The sequence below is a fragment of the Nannobrachium achirus genome, assembly GCF_963921795.1.
Source record: "Nannobrachium achirus genome assembly, chromosome: 2".
Taxonomy (NCBI): Eukaryota; Metazoa; Chordata; class Actinopteri; order Myctophiformes; family Myctophidae; genus Nannobrachium; species Nannobrachium achirus.
In genome coordinates, this window is record NC_137811.1 from 22,787,949 (window position 1) to 22,808,499 (window position 20,551).

Consider the following 20,551-nt stretch of genomic DNA (forward strand, 5'->3'; position numbering starts at 1 on the left):
AACAGCAAATGGGAAATTTTACTTTTGGTACTTTAAGTGCATTTTGATGCCAATACTTTTGTACTTTAACTAAAGTGACATTTTGAATACGGAGCATTTCTACATTGTGGTGTTGATACTTTTACATGAAGTGGGAGGGACACGCCCAAAACACACCCCAAACAGCTAAATCAGGCTATCAAATTAGCATATTTTTTTGATGATGTCAAGTACCCCCATGTTAAATTACCCAATCAAATTAATTTATTGTAGTTACTGTACTGAAAGTAGTACTTTCTGTACAGTAACTGCAATAAATTTGATTGGCTAATATGGGGGGAGGGAGCGGAGTTGAGCGTGCATATCATTATCTTCTGAAACTAACCCCACAGAAGCTGTGCGAGGAGAAAGAGAAAATGCGACTTTCTAAACCGAATTTTAAAACTTGCAGTTCTAGGTGTAAAAATGATATAGAATTTATTTTACCACTAAATAAGTACAAGTCTTCTACAAACTAGACCAGGTCACCTGGTTCTGCCAGACCCGCAATGAAAATCAGAATGCAAGGAAGGGGGGGGGGGGGGGGGGGGGGGGTGGATCAATCTTAGTCTGGCCTCTCTCCTTTGACCTGTCCGGCAAGCGTGACGCTGGCAGGAGTGCAAGACTCCAGCTGGTATAGCTCGTGGGATCCTTAAGGCACGCAAACCTCCCCACCACGATAAGGTGTTGATCCATGGGGAAGGGGGGGGGGGTGATAGACAGACAGAGGACAGAGACAGGACAGTGACAGTCAGACAGACAGAGGACTCTGACAGAGTTGGGGCGGAACATTTTCAACACTTAATAGCAAGAGCTTGTAGATCGGCTGTTTTCACTAGTATGGCACTGAACTAACACATGAACACACAGGATTGTATAGGCTGAGCAGCTGGAAATGTTTCTGAGCTTGTAGATGGGCTGAGGAATTTATAGTGTCAGCAGCTCGTCAGCCAACTCAACTCAGCTGGTCCTGTACAGGTGACGGCACTCAAGGCAATCAGCCGAGCAAGGGAAGGGAGGGGCAGATGAGCAGTCAGAGGCAAACACAGGCACACTGAGGAAAAGAGGGACCGACCGACCGACAGACCGACAGGCCGACAAAGCCTTTTGTAGGCCGACCCCCTGGGTCTGGCAAAAAGGTGTCAGAGATTAGTAACGAGGGTTCAAGCTTCTCCTCCCCAGCTCTGAGACGCTTTTAGCGGCCATGTCGTGCTGTCTCTTCCCCTAGAACAGTGATATTCAACGGGTGGCCCGTGGGCCAAATGCGGCCCTAGCTGAGCTTTCTTGTGGCCCTTGGAGAACATTCCATATTCCAATGTAAAAATAAATTGTGCTTCACCATTGTGCTAGGTAGCTTGGCAACATACAAGAGCTCAACAGATGAGTTCTGAGTGCTGTTCATCCATCCATTTGAAACCATTTCTGGATCTTGAGAGGATATTGTCCATTTGCCCCAAAGAAACAATTCACCTGGCTTGGGCCCATCTTTCATCTTCTCCATCATCATTAACTTCAAACAAATCTTGTGCTCTTATCGAGTGCTCCAAATAAAAGCAAAAACCTTTCATTCATACAAACATGTAAACACTTCACCTTGCCAGCCTGCCTCAAATACTCTGTGTGTGTGTGTGTGTGTGTGTGTGTGTGTGTGTGTGTGTGTGTGTGTGTGTGTGTGGTGTGTGTGTGTGTGTGTGTGTGCGCACACACACACACTCGTAGTCGAGTATGACTCACACACACACACACACACACACAATAGCTTTCGAAATAGCCGCGCTACAAGCTAACAAAGCGCCGCGTTGTGCGCGGCACCATGCGACGGACAAAGTATAGATTCACTACTAACTGATACGGCCCCGCCCCCTTTTCAGACTGTTTGGAGAAAGACCACGTGACCTACTGTAGCGTTATGTTAAACTTTGTTGCGTTTCCCCACCATCTTTAAGTAAAGAAATGCGAGTACTTTCTTCTTCCTCCTCCATCACTGTGCTCACCTGTTCTCCGGGTCGGGCGTGGTCAGGGCCCGGGTGACGTAGCACATCCTGAGCGGTATGAACCTCCTGTCTCCCTGCAGGGACAGCGAGGTGGAGGTGGGTGGAGGAGGGGAGCTCAGAGGGTCCGGATAGGAGGAGACGGGAGGGCTGCCCAGCCGGGGGGACTCGGGCGGGGGCGTCTCCCAGCCGATCTCCGACACCGGGGATCCCTTCTTCACGTAAGGCGTGGCTTCTCGCATGTACTTGACTGGGGGGAGAAGAGGAGGAGGGGGGACAAGAGAGAGAGCATGGATTAAATCAAAATAAAAGACTGCAAAAACATGTATGGCCAAGTCCCATTGAGCGATTTGTAGTCTTGCGTATCCGGACAACTATTCCCCAATCTCTCAAATGCTATATAGAGTCTGGAACTCCACTTCCCGAAAGCCAAGTAACGGAAGCTGGCATTTCCGTTCACGAAAATATATTTTTACATAGATTTTTTTCTACAAGCATACAACGCTTCGCAGGTGCGATGCGTTGTGAGCTTGTAGTTCAGCTATTTTCACAAAAATGTTCTGTGGAACTGAGTCAAACTAAAGGTACCTACAATAATTCCAAGTGCTTGTCAGGGTGGGGGTCCCCAGTTCAAATATGATTATTTTGAGGGGTCACAGCCTGAAATTATGGTATAGTATTCCCTTCAGCCGTCCGTCCATCCATTTGCTAACATTGTCTAATTTGCCTTTCAGAATTCTGCGCCCAAGGTTAAGCTCAAAGGTAAGGGTAATTAATTACTATAAATTAAAAGGAAATCCCTCTGAGCATTGGAATTCTATAATAACATTAGACACACATTGTTATTATGCACATATTCAGTGCTCTGGTTTCTTATTGTGACCGTAGGTCGCAGTTTACTGTCAGAACTGGCACAGCTTGTCCGTATACGGGTAACGCCTGACACTGTGGTTCCCCTGACACATCACTGTGACATCACAGTGATGGCAGATACTCAGAGCAGGAATCTCCTTATATGGGCATAAACAAGTGACATCACAGTGATGTGAGATACTCAGAGCAGGGATCTCCATATATGGGCATAAAAGGGATTCTGTTATCTCCATATATGGGCATAAAAGGGACTGTATCCCAGATGATGCCCTGTTAGGAGAACCACTCTAACAGAATCCATATATGGCCAAGACAGATGGCGTGACCTCGCCCTTAAGTGTCTTAGTGGTATAAATAAAATATGCAGTACAATTTGACCATATAATGTATGCGTGTACAGTAGGCTATACCTCATTTTTCTGGACGCCTGTTAAATTTAGAATGGACTTTCATGGTTCAACCACTTAAAAGGCACCTCATGGTTTGGTCACTGTTTGCATTATGGCTCCACTGCCAACTTATGAGCAAAAACATGACCTTAGATCTTCAGGCAAATCACTCTTGACAGTCAATAGATCAGGGAAATTACAAAAGGTTGCTGAGCAATGGAATGATTTGTCAATGGCCTGGATCTATGTACTAGCTGACTTTCATAAGATGGATGTTTTAAGCCTTTTCATTGTTTCTTTGCACATTTTTTTAATCAACTGTTTTAATCTTTTTCCTTTCCTCTTTATGCCAATTCCCTGCATATGGGCATAACCCCTACTTGTTAGTCTTGGGGAAGGTGTAGACCAGTGGTTCTCAACCAGTGGTCCTTCAGGGGGTTCCAGGTGGTCCCCAGCTAAATGATGGAGAGTTGGTAACCAAATGGACCCTTATAGATCTTTAACTCTTGAGAGAGTACAATGGAACTTACGGGTCCGCGTGGAATTATTGTTAAACACCTGCATTACTTAATTTACAAGAAGTCTACACAATTAGAGAAGAATTGTCATTTTGATCAATGTTTGCCTGTTTGTCTCTCCTGTGGTACAAACATCAATGCAGCATCGTAACCAGCAACAACTAAATAAACGTCTTGGGTCTGAGAGGCAAATGGTGGTCCGTGGCTCAAATGCTGAATAAATAATGTACCATATCGTCGTTGTCGGGTGAAAACCTTGTATGTCCAAAACCGTTTGTTTTGCATTATCATTTTGAAAATGATTTAAACTAGTGAAAACAGCCGATCTACAAGCACACAACGCCTCGCGGGTGCGAGGCGTTGTGTGCTTGTAGATCTGCTGTTTTCACTACTTTTGTGCGACGGCCGTGTATGTTGAAGCAGGGCTTTACTTTGCGAAAGAACATACATACACATTTGAAACTTGGAGATACGAGGTTTCCACCCGACAACGACGACACCGGTATATGAAAAGGGTTGAAACCCACCGGTACGGTTGTCACAATTAGGATATGACGATTAATTAACAGCGATTAACAATTTAATTGTGTTTTTGTCATTGACAATTACATTTCTGTTTGGCTTGTAGGCTTTGAAGTTGCACATGGCAGATATGACACATAACCTAAATATACAATGAAATGACTGACACATTGGACAACTTTATACCTAAAAAAAAGAACATTGATGGTGGAAATAGAAAATTCCACAAGCTCACAGCGCGCCGCATCGCGATGCGTTTTTCTGAGCTTGTAGATCTGCTATTTCCACTATTATTTTTTTTAAATGTTTGAAAATATATGAACATTTGTCAACATGTAAACGATTATGACGATGATGACAAAATAAATGCGATTATGTCAAATAATTGTGATTAGACGATTATGTAATAATTGTGACAGGCCTAACCCCTGGTGGGAGAGTGTTTTCACCTGGAGTTTCAGTCCGAGTGTATCAAAGGGTGCGTTCGGAAATGCGCACCGGGTGTGTGCTCAGTGTAGTGAGTGCCTAACGGCTAAACCCAACCCTACTCCTAACCCTAACCTCAGTAAAACTAACCCTAAACTCAACCCTAACCCTAACCTTAACCTCAGTAAAACTATGCCTAAACCTAACCCTAACCCCTAACCCTAACCACACCCGGTGCGCATTTTCGAACGCACTCTTTGATACACTCAGACTGAAACACCAGCAGAAAACAACTCTCCCAACCACTGGTGTAGACAAACACGTCTCCTCCGATACACACCTGGCCAAGCCAGAGGCACAGCAGAGGAATCAAACGGCGATTTCTCACAGCACACACCGATGGGTGTAACAGCGTAATAGTTGTTGTTATTACTTTCTTGCAACAGAATGCTCTTTGAATTAATGTCTGTGATTTTATCGAAAAAGGTTGCGTATCGCGAACCTCCTCCCGTGCCGTTTGAAGTCGGAAGAAAATCCATTTAATGAATTAAAAATGTTTGTGTAATTGAACATGGACGTTAATAAGGAAACTAATCTAAAGCTGGCAGTCTGTTCTTTTACATCATACTCCTTTTTTTGATGTGAAATCCCTCGTGCACCGTAGATGAAAAAAGAAAAAGGGAGAGCATTTTTAGATCAATGACTGAAATTCTTAGGCTTTTGATGGCAATTTTTTATTAATTATACATCAGAGAGGAAGTGAGGATACCGCACACACGTTTAAGCAGACAGATAGAGAGAGATAGCGGTGGTTTAATTGGCGCGCCAGCGAGACGTTTGAAGCCTGGTACAGACTATTACTCCGCTGAGTGGCTCTCAAGAATCTCTCATGACAGGGGTCTTCAACGCTTTCGGGCCAAGGATCCCTTAGCCAGGGACGTGCTGGGTACCTGATTCAGCCCGGGAAAAAGAGTTGGAGATCTCTCTCTATAGCGCTGCTGCTACTCAAAGATTTGCCATTTCAGATCAGGACAAGTGACAAGCCAGTGGACCAATTACTGTACATGAGTTATATTTTGTCGTTGTCGGGTGGAAACCTTGTATGTCCAAAACCATTTGTTTTGTATTTATCATTTTAAAAATGATTTAAACTAGTGAAAACAGCCGATCTACAAGCACACAACGCCTCGCGGTGCGAGGCGTTGTGTGCTTGTAGATCTGCTGTTTTCACTACTTTTGTGCAACGGCCTACAAGCTCACCACGCCTACAAGCTCACCACGCCTCGCAGCGCGTGGCGTGGTGAGCTTGTAGATCTGCTATTTTTGGCTAAAGTTCTCCGAATATGGACGTTAGGGTTCAAGTGGTTAATATAAAAAAAGGAGAAAAAAGGTTTCTGTCATACAACGATTTGAAGGAACCCCTGTAGTAACTCTGAGGACCCCCTAGGGGTCCCGGACCCCCTGTTGAAGACCCCTGAATTATGACAATGACAACGTGTGCAGGTTTGGTGCAACGAGCTACCACTAAGCCACATTTGACCCACCGAGACATCTTGTTTGTGGCCCTTGCGTCTTTACACCAACATAGCTGCTTATATAGCCGTGGCTTTATTAGCGGACTGTTCAATAATTGAAGCATTCTTCACCAGAAAACATCGAATTTCTAGAAAGCAGGACGGATAGCTCCCATCTCCACAACCCTTTTTCATAATCTATGCATCTTTAATATTAATATATCTAATTGACATTAGTATTTGTAAAAACATTGCGTGATGGCAGGGTATGTAAATGACTGGTATACAGTGGTTGTTTACTTTCCTTACTATGACCTTCCTTTTTCACCACGCTGGCCGATCCCGGTGCTCAGCATACTAATACCAGCCAATAAACGCCATTTAACAATTAATAAGCAAACAAACACCACAGTGTCGTTTCCTCGCGGATGTTTTAGTTAGAAAAAGGCAAAGATTGGAATAAGTCGATTCTTAACCCATTAAGGACGGGGGCACCTTTTTGGGTACTTGTCGCTATGTACAGTATATAGCAACAGTATATGTTTTGTAATTTTTTAATACATGTTTCGTCGTTGTTGGATGGAAACCTTGTATGTCCAAAACGTTTTTTTTTTTATTGTTTTAAAAATGATTTTAAAATAGTGAAATAGCCGATCTACAAGCACACAACGCCTCGCGCTGCGAGGCGTTGTGTGCTTGTAGATCTGCTATTTTCAATACTTTTGTGCGACAGATTTGTATGATGAAGTAGGGCTTTAAAGTTATACCATGTAACTTTTTTTATAAAACAAATCTTAAAATTGTCCTAACTGTTAAATCGCTAATGTTTTAGAACCCCCACTCCGTTATTTTCAGCTTCTAAAGCCTTCTCTTTATATGTTTTCTATGATCCCTACCGGGGACCGGTTTTCGCGGAAAAATTGCGTCATCACACTACCGGCCAATCACAGCGAGGGTTATACACTGCCGGCCAATCACAGCGCATCTTGAAGTGGGGTCGCTATGGCGGCCATATTTGTAGTCGCCCGTGTGTCTCTATACTCAAAAGGTAATCTCGCCTACCAGGCAGGGTGAAGTAGTCCGTTTCTCCGGAATGCCTGAACGCACAGGAACCAGGGACCCCTCTAAAGATAGATCTCGGCGAGGTGGAGGCAGACGCGGGGATGTGAAGGTACGAAAAACGGCCGAAAGACGCGGACGCGACCGCGGTTTGCTATAGGGCTACTGACCACTAGTTGAGCATCTTACACAGTATAGCTTTAATTTACGGAAAATAAAAACATACAGATTTGAAAATTTGAGATACATGTTGGAACCCGCACAGTAGCACTCAGCGTGCTACATTTTGACCTAATGATTGACCGGTCGGCGGACAGGGGCATTTATACATTACATTATGTGGCCATTCTCATGCATTTTTCACCTTTGTGCCAATGCAGCTATGGCTAGTTTCTGCCCGACAGTGACGATTTGACGTTTCCGAAAACCTAGGTAAGGATTTAGAAGGCATTTTTAGAATTGGCCTCGGTCCTAAAATGGTTAAAGACAAAGACGAGGCCGCTCAATGGTCATCCTCACACGCAGCACCGCACGCAGGTAAGCAAAAATAACACAAAACAGAGAGACGGAAATGAAGTGAGTGCGCAGTGTGTTCCGAATGCTTTTAGTGCACTGAATCCTCCGAATGCCCTAGATGTTTAATTGATCCCACGGTACGAGCCTGGTTTAATTGGCATAGCGTCGGTGGTGTTTGAAGCCCAGGCGTCTGAGCTATTCTGGGGCAAATAGACCCGGTGCCTCTCTCTCTCTCTCTGTAACAAGCCTAACCGCCAACCTGTACGAGGGGACACGACACAAGCCAGACAGATCAAGCACTGACGCAGATTGGACTGAGAGGTGATGTGTGAGAGCGTGTCCTGAATGGACCCCCACGCGGTCGCGGTGACAGTTTGATCCGACCGCACGCCGGAAAATCACCCACACACATTCAGATCTGCTGCTGTGGGAGACTTAACCCATTTAGGCCTAGAATTATTGAATGCTTTAACCAGTGAAAAATAGCAGATATACAAGCTCACGCGAGCTTGTAGATCTGCTATTTTTTAAAAAGTTGTGAAAATGTGTGCAAATCTTTGAATATATGTATTTTCAAAGCGAACGTTTGTACTTCAAATATTGCCTCTGGGGGGTCCCTGGAACTAAATATTTTGAGATGGGGCCCCCGTTCTAAATGGGTTTTAAAAAGTGTCTATGAAATAAGTTGAGGTGAATCATAACGAGGTATGAAAAACCTGATATTTCCGTGAGCCTGGTGGACTTTCTATGATAGCTACCCCCTGATGGAAAAACGTTTGAAAAAGTTCTAAACTTTTCGGAAGAAACTGCATCTTGATGTTAACAGCGTTTCTGTTCCGCTTTCTTTTTGAGAGTACAATGAATAAGACAACAGAGTCAAGCATAAAGTCATGGGTTCCGTTTAAAGCGTTAAGAAACATGACGTTTTTTGTCCAAAACAAGAAAAAAATATATTCATGCAAAAGCTACACACTCAGCATGTATACGCACACATGGGTGCTGCGGTGCAATGGGCGCATGTGTGCACGCACAGTCACACACGCACACACGCACGCACGCACTCCAAAGCATGATGAAGCCCCATGGGAGCAAAAGCGGATCTCTTAGAACCACTAACTGGGGCTTACCGCATCGTGGAGTGTGTGTGTGTGTGTGTGTGTGTGTGTGTGTGTGTGTGTGTGTGTGTGTGTGTGTGTGTGTGTGTGTGTGTGTGTGTTGTGTGTAAACACATACTGTGTGTGAACTTGGCATCATTCAGAGAAGGAATGGCAGTGAGTGACACAGTAACCGGGCCTTAATTCTGACATCTGAATATATTACGATATGAACAACTACACTGTTTCTCCTCAAACCCACTAAACTACCAGCATATCAGCATGTATTATTTCATGAGAAAGAAAAAACATTATAAAATAAATAAATAAAAAGATCAGGTCAATCCATTTTCAAATAGAATTAGCAATTGATTAGCAAATTATAATTAGTTGCTACTAAAAAGAATTAGAAAAAGTCAGTCCATCTGTATCAATTTTTCTCAGTGGGTAGACCAATCAGAACTGAACTTTCACAGTGTTAATGCTCATTGTAATACGTTGTACTTTTTTTCACCACATTTAAACAATTTATCAAATGTTTTACCATGGCGGGAATGACTCACCAGAGCATTCCCAGGGTTAATTGATCAACAGGTGTTTCCAAATGTCTACTTGTACTACTTTCTAGTAGCATGCTGGACCTGGCTTCAGAAAGAATGCCGGCAGAGAGAGAGAGCTAGCTGGCTCAATGGTGCAAACTTATAAAGGACATTGATTTGAATGCATACTGCAGCAGGCAGCAGACACCGTAAGACTGCTGTAGTAGTTCATGTATGTGTGTGTGTAGTCAAGGAAGAATAGGAGCTTAATTACCTAATCAGTAAAGAAATGTTTCTAAAAACCTAAAACATGCTAACTAGCTTCATGCATGGTCAATGAGAATTACAGTAGCACTCAGCGTGCTACATTGACCAGTCAGTGGACAGGGGCATTTATACATTACGTTATGTGTCCATACATTCTCATGCATTTATCACCGTTGTGCCAATGCAGCTATGGCTAGTAGCAGGTGACCCCAAACCCAGTGTGCACGTAGTTTGGTTGTGCACATCCCTGGGTATGAACTACACTGGTAGGACACGACCGTCGTCTTTAATGTCATAAAGTAAAACTTTACTGAACTGACAGAATTGATAACAGCAAAGCTGAAAATGTGATGTGACACACACACACACACACACACACACACACACACACACACACACACACACACACACACACACACACACACACACACACACACACACACACACACACACACACACACACACACAGTCCCCTGACAATGTCTCTGCCAACAGTTGATCAGATGTTTCTTTCCTCCCATCTATCTCTTCCTCTACCAGACACTCACATCTCACTGGAGACTAACGCCCAGGAACAAAACAACACCACTGTAATCCAACAATCTACACATCGCTGCTTAGATTTTAAATGAAACCACTTACACCTTATATTGCCTCTACCTCACACAGCCTAGAAGGTATCTATATGCCAGGAAGACAATTTAGTTTGGTACTCTTTTTTATAAAGCTACAATCAACAAAGTTTTATGTCCTCTCTCCCAACAGAGAGAGAGAGAGAGAGAGGTAATTGCACATTTCACAGCCAGGCTTTGAGTCCCGATCTAAATGCATGGGACACCCAACATCTACAGCTCATCCAAGAGTATGAATCCTTTGGGCAAGGGGAGATATTGGGATTATGAGCTTACGGCAGGGCTTCTTGTCAACCAGGCAGTAAGTCCTACTCCAACCACTGCAGATGTGCAAAAAATACTTTACGGTTACTGTTGGTTTGTAGTAGTAGTAGTAGTACTAGTAGTTTGTGAGATTAGCTGTGGACCGACAGACAGAAAGACAGACAGACAGACAGACAGACCGACACACACACAGTATACACACACACACACACACACACACACACACACACACACACACACACACACACACACACACACACACACACACACACACACACACACACACACACACTTTTACAGTATATAGGTCTAGTTTACTTTTCTGTATCTAGTGTGTGTGTGTGTGTGTGTGTGTGTGTGTGTGTGTGTGTGTGTGTGTGTGTGTGTGTGTGTGTGTGTGTGTGTGTGTGTGTGTGTGTGTGTGTGTGTGTGTGTGTGTGCGTGCGTGCGTGCCTGCCTGCCTGCCTGCGTGCGTGCGTGCGTGCGTGCACACATTCCTTTTGGGACTGGTTCTATCCCATTACAGCACCAGTGCAGTTAACTCCTCACAATGAGTTCAGTACTACTTCAATAGCATGAGAGACGATAATGAGAAGAAGAATCTCTACTGGAAGTGTTTGTATAAAACCAGGGTACAAGTTTGCTGTTACATAAGACAAGTTGAAAGCTCAATCGAGGTTGGTTCTTCCCCCTCTTATTCATCTGTCACTGCTTCTCTGGGTCGTGAGTATACACGGCGCGTGCATGTGCGTGCATGATGTGCGTACACGCACAGACACAAGCATTCGCATCTACTCTCTTCAAGCGGCACGGCACGCACACGCACGCACACAGCCACGCACACAACCTGGAAATTGTTTACCGGCTCCCTTGATAATGAGCTGGCATCTTAGGCACATATACAAACTTCCCTTCTCTCTCTCTCCAAATGTGGATCTTTTTCTTCCTCTAGTTACTAAAAGGAAGAAAAAGACCCGTCTAGTGTGTCTCTCTCTCTCTCTCTCTCTCTCTCTCTCTGTCTCTCTCCCTCTCTGCTTTATCCACTTCCTCTCTCCCCAGTATAACTCCCAGGGGAATGCGAGCATGGTTAAAGGAGAATTCCGGACAAGCCGTTTTACCACGTTAATATGATGTTATGATATCCAAGAACAATCTGTACTTTTTTTTTAATCATCTCGAGTCCTCTGCAGCTCCAACCGCGAGTGATGGGATTTTACGTTAAATTGCTTATTTGTATCGCTCGACAATTCCTTTTTCTTGTTTATTTTTACAGTACATTATGTCCTTCATAATGGTAGAGATGTGTCGACGGACTGCCGGACTACAAGCGCTGTATGTGACCAAGTTGAAGTCCGGACAGGTGTAGTCACACACACACACACACACACACACACACACACACACACACACACACACACACACACACACACACACACACACACAATTATTGTTATGGTGTGGCACCAGCTGTCTATAGAACAACAAAAGTAGACACAGCTCAGCTGCTACAGCAAGCACACACCCAGAGCTGTGGGAGAAGAGAGTCGCGACGCACTTTCGTTTCCGCCGCTTGTTCGATCTTAACACATATGGTGCCAACCCCGAGTTTCCCGAGTTTGTATTGGTACTAGTGCTGTGCCAACCCAGAGTTTCCCGAGTTTGGACCGTTTTTGAAAAAAAAAAAAAACTTTTTTTCAAAAAAAAAAATTTCATTTTTTTTTGGACCTCCAGAAATGTATTAGGCATGATCGCGATCGCGAAATTGCATGTTTAACCCCCATACCAACCCATTCTTTCAAACATGGCAGCCATGTTTGTTTACATCTGAAGAAAACATAATGGCTGATAAATCATGAATGCCTGAACGGATTTCCAAGCGGATTTTTTTGTTTGAAAGCTGTGAACAGCATCTACACACGTGGTGCATCATCTAGGCATGGGCGTGCACTTTTTACACACTTGCACAATTACATGGAAGTCTATGGTAACCATGGCAATGCGAGACATTGAAGAGAAAAAATCATAGCAACATGAGTGTTAATGATATCACCTTGAGATAGAATGAGCATGTCCGCATTCCATTCTTACAATGGGAGTCAACGCTAGCACCGTCACTTTCGTAATAGATCACGCTGCATACACCAACACAGCTCAGGTACATTATCAGCAACATTAACACACAGAGCTTGTTGGTGTCTCAGTGGCTCTCAACCTGTGGCTCGGGACCCCCACATCATTTTGGTCAGATGACCTCCCCCAAGTGACAATTTAAGGACCTTTTTGGGGGCATTTATGCTATCTATCTATTGCTAGGGACAGACAGTAGACTGACAGGAAATGGAGGAGAGAGATGGGGAGTGACATGCAGCCAAGGCAGTCGGGATCGCTGTCTAGGTTCCTGGAACGATGTGCTATAGCGGCCCGGGCCAATTTACAGTAAGGACTTTTAAGATCTTTTAAAATAACTCAAAAAAGAAAAGTGGGAGTGCATTGGTGAGATTGCAATAATAATGTGTTGTACTTCCAAGGCCCACCTGGACTTGTCTTATGGCACAAGAGTGTGTGTGTGTGTGTGTGTGTGTGTGTGTGTGTGTGTGTGTGTGTGTGTGTGTGTGTGTGTGTGTGTGTGTGTGTGTGTGTGCGCGTGTGTGCGCGTGCGTGTGTGTCTGTGTCGACACACTGTTTGTATCTAATTGCAGGAGAGAAAGAGAGAGAGAGAGAGAGAGAGACAGAGAGAGAGAGAGAGAGGCATAAAGAAGGATGGTTCTATGAAACTGCAGAATCTAGACTTTCATTCCTTCAGGGCACACAGCAGGTAATGTTGCTGGATACCACAGCCACACAAAGGGCCTTTACAGACCCACCTCCGAGGTATGTTTTTCTGCATAACGTGGACTCTTATGTAAGTAGTGAACATGGCCTTAACTGAATGCAAAAAGTATGCCAGGAGCCTCATGTAAGGAAACGGGCTCATGACGAGATCACAAATGTGCTTAGGGCGGAAAATATACACGATACTGTTGTTACGTATAAACAACATTGAACTTATTGGTTAGGTTAAAAGGTTCTCTGGATTCTGTGTGTATTGACAGACATCCAACCTCATCTAGGAAAGACATTCGAGTGAAATATTTGGAACGTTCTATTTTGAAATATAGATGATTAACCCCTAAATACTCCCGATGAGCTGGTTGGTGCCTTGCATGGTTTCCTCCGCCATCGGTGTGTATGAATGTGTGTATGTGAATGGGTGAATGTAGTAATGCACAATTTATGTAAAGCATGTCATAAAAAGCCATTTTATATTAAACATACTGCTCCTTTAATCGCACAGAGTACACTATTGTCTATGGCAGGGGTATTCAACTAGATTAGGCAGGGGGCCACAATTGTAAAGTTATGGGCAGCAGAAATGAACAAAAATATTCAAGGTTAACCACTTGACTGTTGTTCGCTATATGTCCGATAAGACACATTTGGCTATGGTAACGTATTAGGGCCTGCTTCACTTGCCAGTCCTGAGCACAGGCTTAGATTTGGATATTAAGAAAAGAGGAAGTAGATAAAGTATTTCAGTATGTTCTACATGGGTCATTGGCATGGAAGCATCTTTGCGGGAAGAGTATTTGAGGCAGGCTGGCAAGGTGAAGTGTTTACATGTTTGTATCAATGAAAGGTTTTTGCTTTTATTTTGAGCACCCAAGAGCACAAGATGAGTTTGAAGTTAATGATGATGGAGAAGATGAAAGATGGACACAAGCCAGGTGAATTGTTTCTTTGGGGCAAATGGACAATATCCTCTCAAGATCCAGAAATGGTTTTAAATGGATGGATGAACTGCACTCAGAACTCATCTGTTGAGCTCTTGTATGTTGCCAAGCTACCTAGCTAATGGTGAAGCACAACATTGGAATATGGAATGGTGAAGCACAACATTGGAATATGGAATGTTTTCCAGGGGCCACAAGAAAGCTCCGCTGGGGCCGCATTTGGCCCGCGGGCCGCCGGTTGAATATCACTGATCTATGGTCTCGATATTCCTATCCAAGAAACAGAGGTTATACAAAGAAAGAATACTACCATTGTGTTTTTTTTGTCATTGCACATGCAGCAAGTTGGACAATATTTTTCACTGATAATTATGTCCAAAATACTGTGGGTAGTTTTAAAAGAGGAATGGAAAGTATGCATGCTCTGAAGGTTGTCCATCATCAACACAGTATTTCATAGAATGTTGTCATATATTTTATTATCCCCTTGGGGCATCTAACCCCTCCTAACTAGAGAGCTGACAGAGTGGAGCACTCGCTGGCGACCAACTCTAGTTGAAACAACACCAGTACCTTGGTCATTGGTCAAGGACAATGGCAGGAATATATACTGTACCTATAGCATGCATGCATGGAGGAAAGCCACGAAAACACTGAGGAGAACATAAAAACTCCCTGCTGGGATTCTATTTAATCCAGGACCGCCTTGTTCAAACCACTACTCCTCCTACTGTGCATACGGTACATTATAGTTAATGTATACTAGTGTGCATATAACAGATAAGTTGGTGACATGGTTACATACATAATTGTTAAAAGCCTGATTTCTTCAGAGGAAGTGAAATGACCTCATACTTTAGTGTGTGCAATGTGATGAAACATGTCAAAGCAACCAGACAACAATCTCTCAAGACTAAGAAAGGAGAGGAGCCAAACCAAGTTCCTGTTTCTACACAGAAAAGGAGGTGGTCTCCTATACTTGACTGTGACGGTATCTTACTACGGTATGTTACTAGGTAGCATGGGCTGCAATACCGCTGGTGACCAAGTGGAGCTGTTGAGTCTCACACGCACACACACACACTGCTACACACACACGGCCGCGCGCGCGCACGCACGCGCACACACGTGTGTGTGCGTGTGACACACACACACACACACACACACTTCAAACATGGGTTTGATTTTCTTTACAGAATTGTAAAAAAAAAGATTGACCATTTCCCAGACAAAGGCTGCATCCTCTCACCTGTGTTGATTTTGACAGCAAATTTTTACTTTCGAATAAAGTCGACAAAAATGTATTTTGGCGGGCCTTAATGGTGTCAAAACGTCTGATTTTACATCTACAGGTGTGAGCTTGATCTACAAGCTCACACCTGAGCGCAACCAAACATAAAATGGCTTGTCTTTTAGTTCTACTGTACTCTTCTCCACTAGTCCCGCCCCCCTTTAGTTTTCATTTGTTGACGAACCCTAACCCTAGTTTTAGTAGTCATGTAGCATCATTTTCGTCAGTGAAAAAAGGTAGCAGACAAACATTTCTCATCATAATTTTAGTCTACGAAATCCACCCTCCCTCTTACTCACCTACCTTCAGGTGGATTTAGAGAAGGGTGAAAATGTATCCACAGCACATTCTTCTGGGTTAAATCTGACCCTGTTTTCTTTAAGGTTTATATCCACATATATACGTACAGTATAAACAGCAATGTCTGTTTGTTCAGTGTCTGCTGAAAAGGTCACCTGTAAGGCGAATAAATAGTGTTGAAGGGAGTTTCTCAGTTTCTCAGCAGACTTATGTTCTTTTTGAGCGGTGCTCCGCGGAGGAGCTAAGCTCCAACATCTGGCTTTGTCCGTTTGTCCAAGGTTTGTTGTACACCCAGGGTCACATTGGCCAAGCTTCACGGGACACTTAAAGGGATATTCCACTTTCAAAAAAACTCTGCCTTGCATGAGTCTGCCTCCCCAGGCTCAGGGCCTCTCCACATACACACCCATTGTAACTTCAAACTCCATTTTAACCATGATAGATTCATTAAAAACACCCATTATTTTTTCTGGTTACTCATACTACCCTCCTAATACGTGAGCAGGCCGAGTTTTTTCCATAACTTTATTCATTTATTTGTAATAATTTTGTTTTGTATTTATTTTTTCTCATTTTCCCCAAAGAATTATTAAAAACTAGAAGTTTGCGGCCCTTTGGGCCGCAAAAGTCTAGAGTTCAGGCCGCTGCGCGGCCTTCACCGCCATGTTGCGGCAGTGTGGTGTGTGTAATGGCCAAATATGGGTAATTCTTTTTTTGAGAAAAAAAAAAATTTTTTTTGAAAAAAAGATTTTTTAGAAAAAAAATGAATAAAGTGAATAAAGTTATGGAAAAAACTCGGCCTGCTCACGTATTAGGAGGGTAGTATGAGTAACCAGAAAAAATAATGGGTGTTTTTAATGAATCTATCATCTATCTATAAATGCGAGAAGTCTCTGCGTGTCTGCGTGTATGTAATCCGCGTATCTCGAGAACCGTTCGTCCCACCGGCTTCAGATTCGGCACGCGCGTTCTCCGCCACGGCGCGGAGTGCAGTGCCCGGCCTCGACCCGACCCGACGCGCGTTTTTTCCGAAACGGCGCAAAACGTTCGGAATCTCCTTATGCGGAGCTGATTGTTGACATCAGGCTGTTCCGGAGGAAATCGGCGCAAGCGCTGACTCATTGTGACATCATTTCATAAAAGGCTCTGACATCGCGTACGCAAAACGTTCGGAATCTCCTTATGCGGAGCTGATTGTTGACATCAGGCTGTTCCGGAGGAAATCGGCGCAAGCGCTGACTCATTGTGACATCATTTCATAAAAGGCTCTGACATCGCGTACGCAACATGAGTCATGGGCATAAATGGACGTATCGGCACAAGAAATCGGCGAAAGCTCTGACTCATTGTGACATCACTTCATAAAAGGCTCTGACATCACGTACGCCACATGAGTCAACAAAAAATCTCTGTGTGTGTGTATGTATGTATGTAATCCGCGTATCTCGAGAACCGTTCGTCCCACGGGCACGCGCGTTCTCCATATATGGGCATAAAATGAATGCCCCCATATATGGGCATGAAATGGATTGCAGACAGACAGATACAGATATCTCCATATATGGACATAAATGGACAGAGGCAAACAGATGGTCAAAGATCTCCATATATGGGCATAAAATGGACGCAGACAGACAGATACAGATATCTCCATATATGGGCATAAATGGACACAGGCAAACAGATGTTCAAAACGGGTCCTATGACAACAGGTATAATGAGGTTTGCATTAAAGGGGGAACCGGCACTGTGTCTGCAACACAGTTGGAGGCACAGACAGATACTCCATATATGGGCATAAAATGGACGCAGATAGACAGATATCTCCATATATGGGCATAAAATGGACCCAGAACTATAACTGCAGTGATCTCCATATATGGACATAAAATGGACGCCGACAGACAGACAGACAGACAGACAGATACAGATATCTCCATATATGGGCATAAATGGACACAGGCAGACAGATGGTCAAAACGGGTCCTATGAAAACAGGTATAATGGGGTTTGCATTAAAGGGCGGGGCATTCATTCCCTATTTACATTGTTCCGAGTTGGCCAGGTCGCCGACTAGACGCTGGGCCGCCCGAGCTTCTAGTGGTTAAAATGGAGTTTGAAGTTACAATGGGTGTGTATGTGGAGAGGCCCTGAGCCTGGGGAGGCAGACTCATGCAAGGCAGAGTTTTTTTGAAAGTGGAATATCCCTTTAAGTGTCCCGTGAAGCTTGGCCAATGTGACCCTGGGTGTACAACAAACCTTGGACAAACGGACAAAGCCAGATGTTGAAAAAAAAATTTTTTTAAATTTTTTTGAAAAAAAAATTATTTTGAAAAAAAATTTTTTTCAAAAAACATTTTTTTGAAAAAAAAAAATTGAAAAAAAAAGATTTTTGGGGAAAAAAAAGATTTTTGGGGAAAAAAAAACGCTTGCGCACGCACGCGCGCGTGCACGCACGCACGCACACACACACACACACGCACACACACACACACACACACACACCCCCCTCTGTTGTAATTCGATACTCTACTCTGCTCAGCTCCTCTCCCCTCTCCCTCCCCCTCCCTCCCTCTGTAACTTGATACCCTGATGATCATTTTGACGTTTCAGCACTGGCCAGAATGTTCAGAATACTATGTCAGGACTGGCTGCTCTGCGTGAGGCGAGATGTTGTTAAATTGAAATAAATGCGGTTCAAAGAGTGGCATGTTTAAAATGTGGACAGTTGTAAATTTTCACGTTTGTTTGACGTGGTGGCTATGTTTGTGAGAGGTGTTTGTGAGAATATGTAGCTAAACATTCTGGTTTAGGTTTGCTGCCAATTGCTCCAGTATAGATGCTTGATAAATGAAAAGGGTTATTGAGAAAACACATATTTGGAGGGTAGTATGAGTCACCAGAAGAAATTATGGGTGTTTTTAATGAATCTATCATGGTTAAAATGGAGTTTGAAGTTACAATGGGTGTGTATGTGGAGAGGCCATGAGCCTGGGGGGGGCAGATAATATTTACATCAAATATCTAAATATTGAATGAAGTAAATTACAAACTGTTCAGGGTGACCAAAAGTTTTTTTTGAAAGTGGAATATCCCTTTAATGAAATTAACTCATAAACAGCACCACTAACTTCTCACTGGGTGTGATTTTTTTTGTATGCATGTGACACGTTCAACAACTACAGTACTTTGTATACTGGAGCATAGAGCTGAAGTTTTCTTTGACCGATTCATTTTTATTTTACCCTTCGTTTACTTGTAGGTGGATTTTAACAATCTATTGCAATGTCTACTGCCTCATGTTAATGTTCACTGTACAATCCAGATAGCAGGGACGAGAAAATATCCACTTTACAGTGCTGATACAATCTGTCAACATTTGCTTGCTCGCGAGGAGCCAGAAATGTGGACATCAGACAATATGGGTGTGTCTCCTAATGCAAACAGGATGCTGACATAACTTGCTTTCCCCACAAGCATTTGGAAAATGTGTAACTGTGTGCAGGGGTGTTGCACCAAATTCTGTGCCCTGGGTACTTTAGCTATTGGAAAAATAGCAGATATGCAAGCTCACAGTGCGGCACTCGGTGCCGCGCTGTGAGCTTGTATATCTGCTATTTTTCAAAAGCTAAAGTATAAAATAATTAAGGCCCCTCCACTTTGGGCCCTTGTAACTCAGTCCCACTTTTCCCCTCCTTGTGACGCCCCTGAAGCCACATCGCACAGGCGCACTATAATGATAGAGCTCCATAGTGGATATGACCTTATTTACACAGTCGATACAATGAAGTGCAGTATTTATTTTAGATGAAAGTATTGGGAGGGTCGTTCGAGGTAGTGCATTCGGTTGACTCATGCACAGGGTAACAAGGAATATCAAAAGATGACGAGGTCAAATTACAGACTATCACACCTTTTTATTATGGGCCTTCATATATCGTTGTTGTCGGGTGGAAACCTTGTATGTCCAAACCCGTTGTATTAATCATTTTAAAAATGATTTAAAACAGTGAAAATAGACGATCTACAAGCAAAGCACAACAACGCCTTTGTGCTTGTAGATCTGCTATTTTCACTAGTAGTTTTGTGCGACAGTCTTGTATGATGAGACATGGCTTTACTTTACGAAAAAACATACACATTTGAAACTTGGAGTTACGAGGTTTCTGCCCGACGGTATCCTCCTTTGTTGAGCCATCTTAGAAATGTGAACACAGTTGAAATGTGGGCATTCAGCAGCCACGTGCGCGCGCTCAGCATCTCACACCGAGTGCAAACCGAAAAACAAAAGGCAGGCATCTATTAATTCCAAAAGTAAACAACAAACTTGTAAGCAACAAAAGCAAAGAAGGTCAATACAACACTAGAGACAAAAGATTATTCTTTTTCTCTTTCTTTTACAAAGACAACGTAGGATCAAAAAGGACTAGCCGTCCCAGACGTACGGGACAGGAGTGAATGATTCACTCACTCTATTATTATCATCACAACCACAATCATTATCGCTACCACCACCACCACCACAGTGTTGTTATTATCAGCACTCGTATCCGCTCGGGATGGGACGA

The 20,551-nt window shown here is 43.5% G+C and overlaps 1 protein-coding gene across 1 annotated transcript in view; it reads right to left on the reverse strand.

Moving 5' to 3' along the window:
* Nucleotides 1-20,551, reverse strand: part of sntb1 (syntrophin, basic 1) — a 78,859-nt gene that overhangs the window by 46,086 nt on the left and 12,222 nt on the right. The window contains exon 3 of the mRNA XM_080754630.1: nucleotides 2,013-2,259. Coding sequence (XP_080610756.1) covers nucleotides 2,013-2,259 — 247 coding nt within the window. The remainder of the gene's footprint in view (nucleotides 1-2,012; nucleotides 2,260-20,551) is intronic.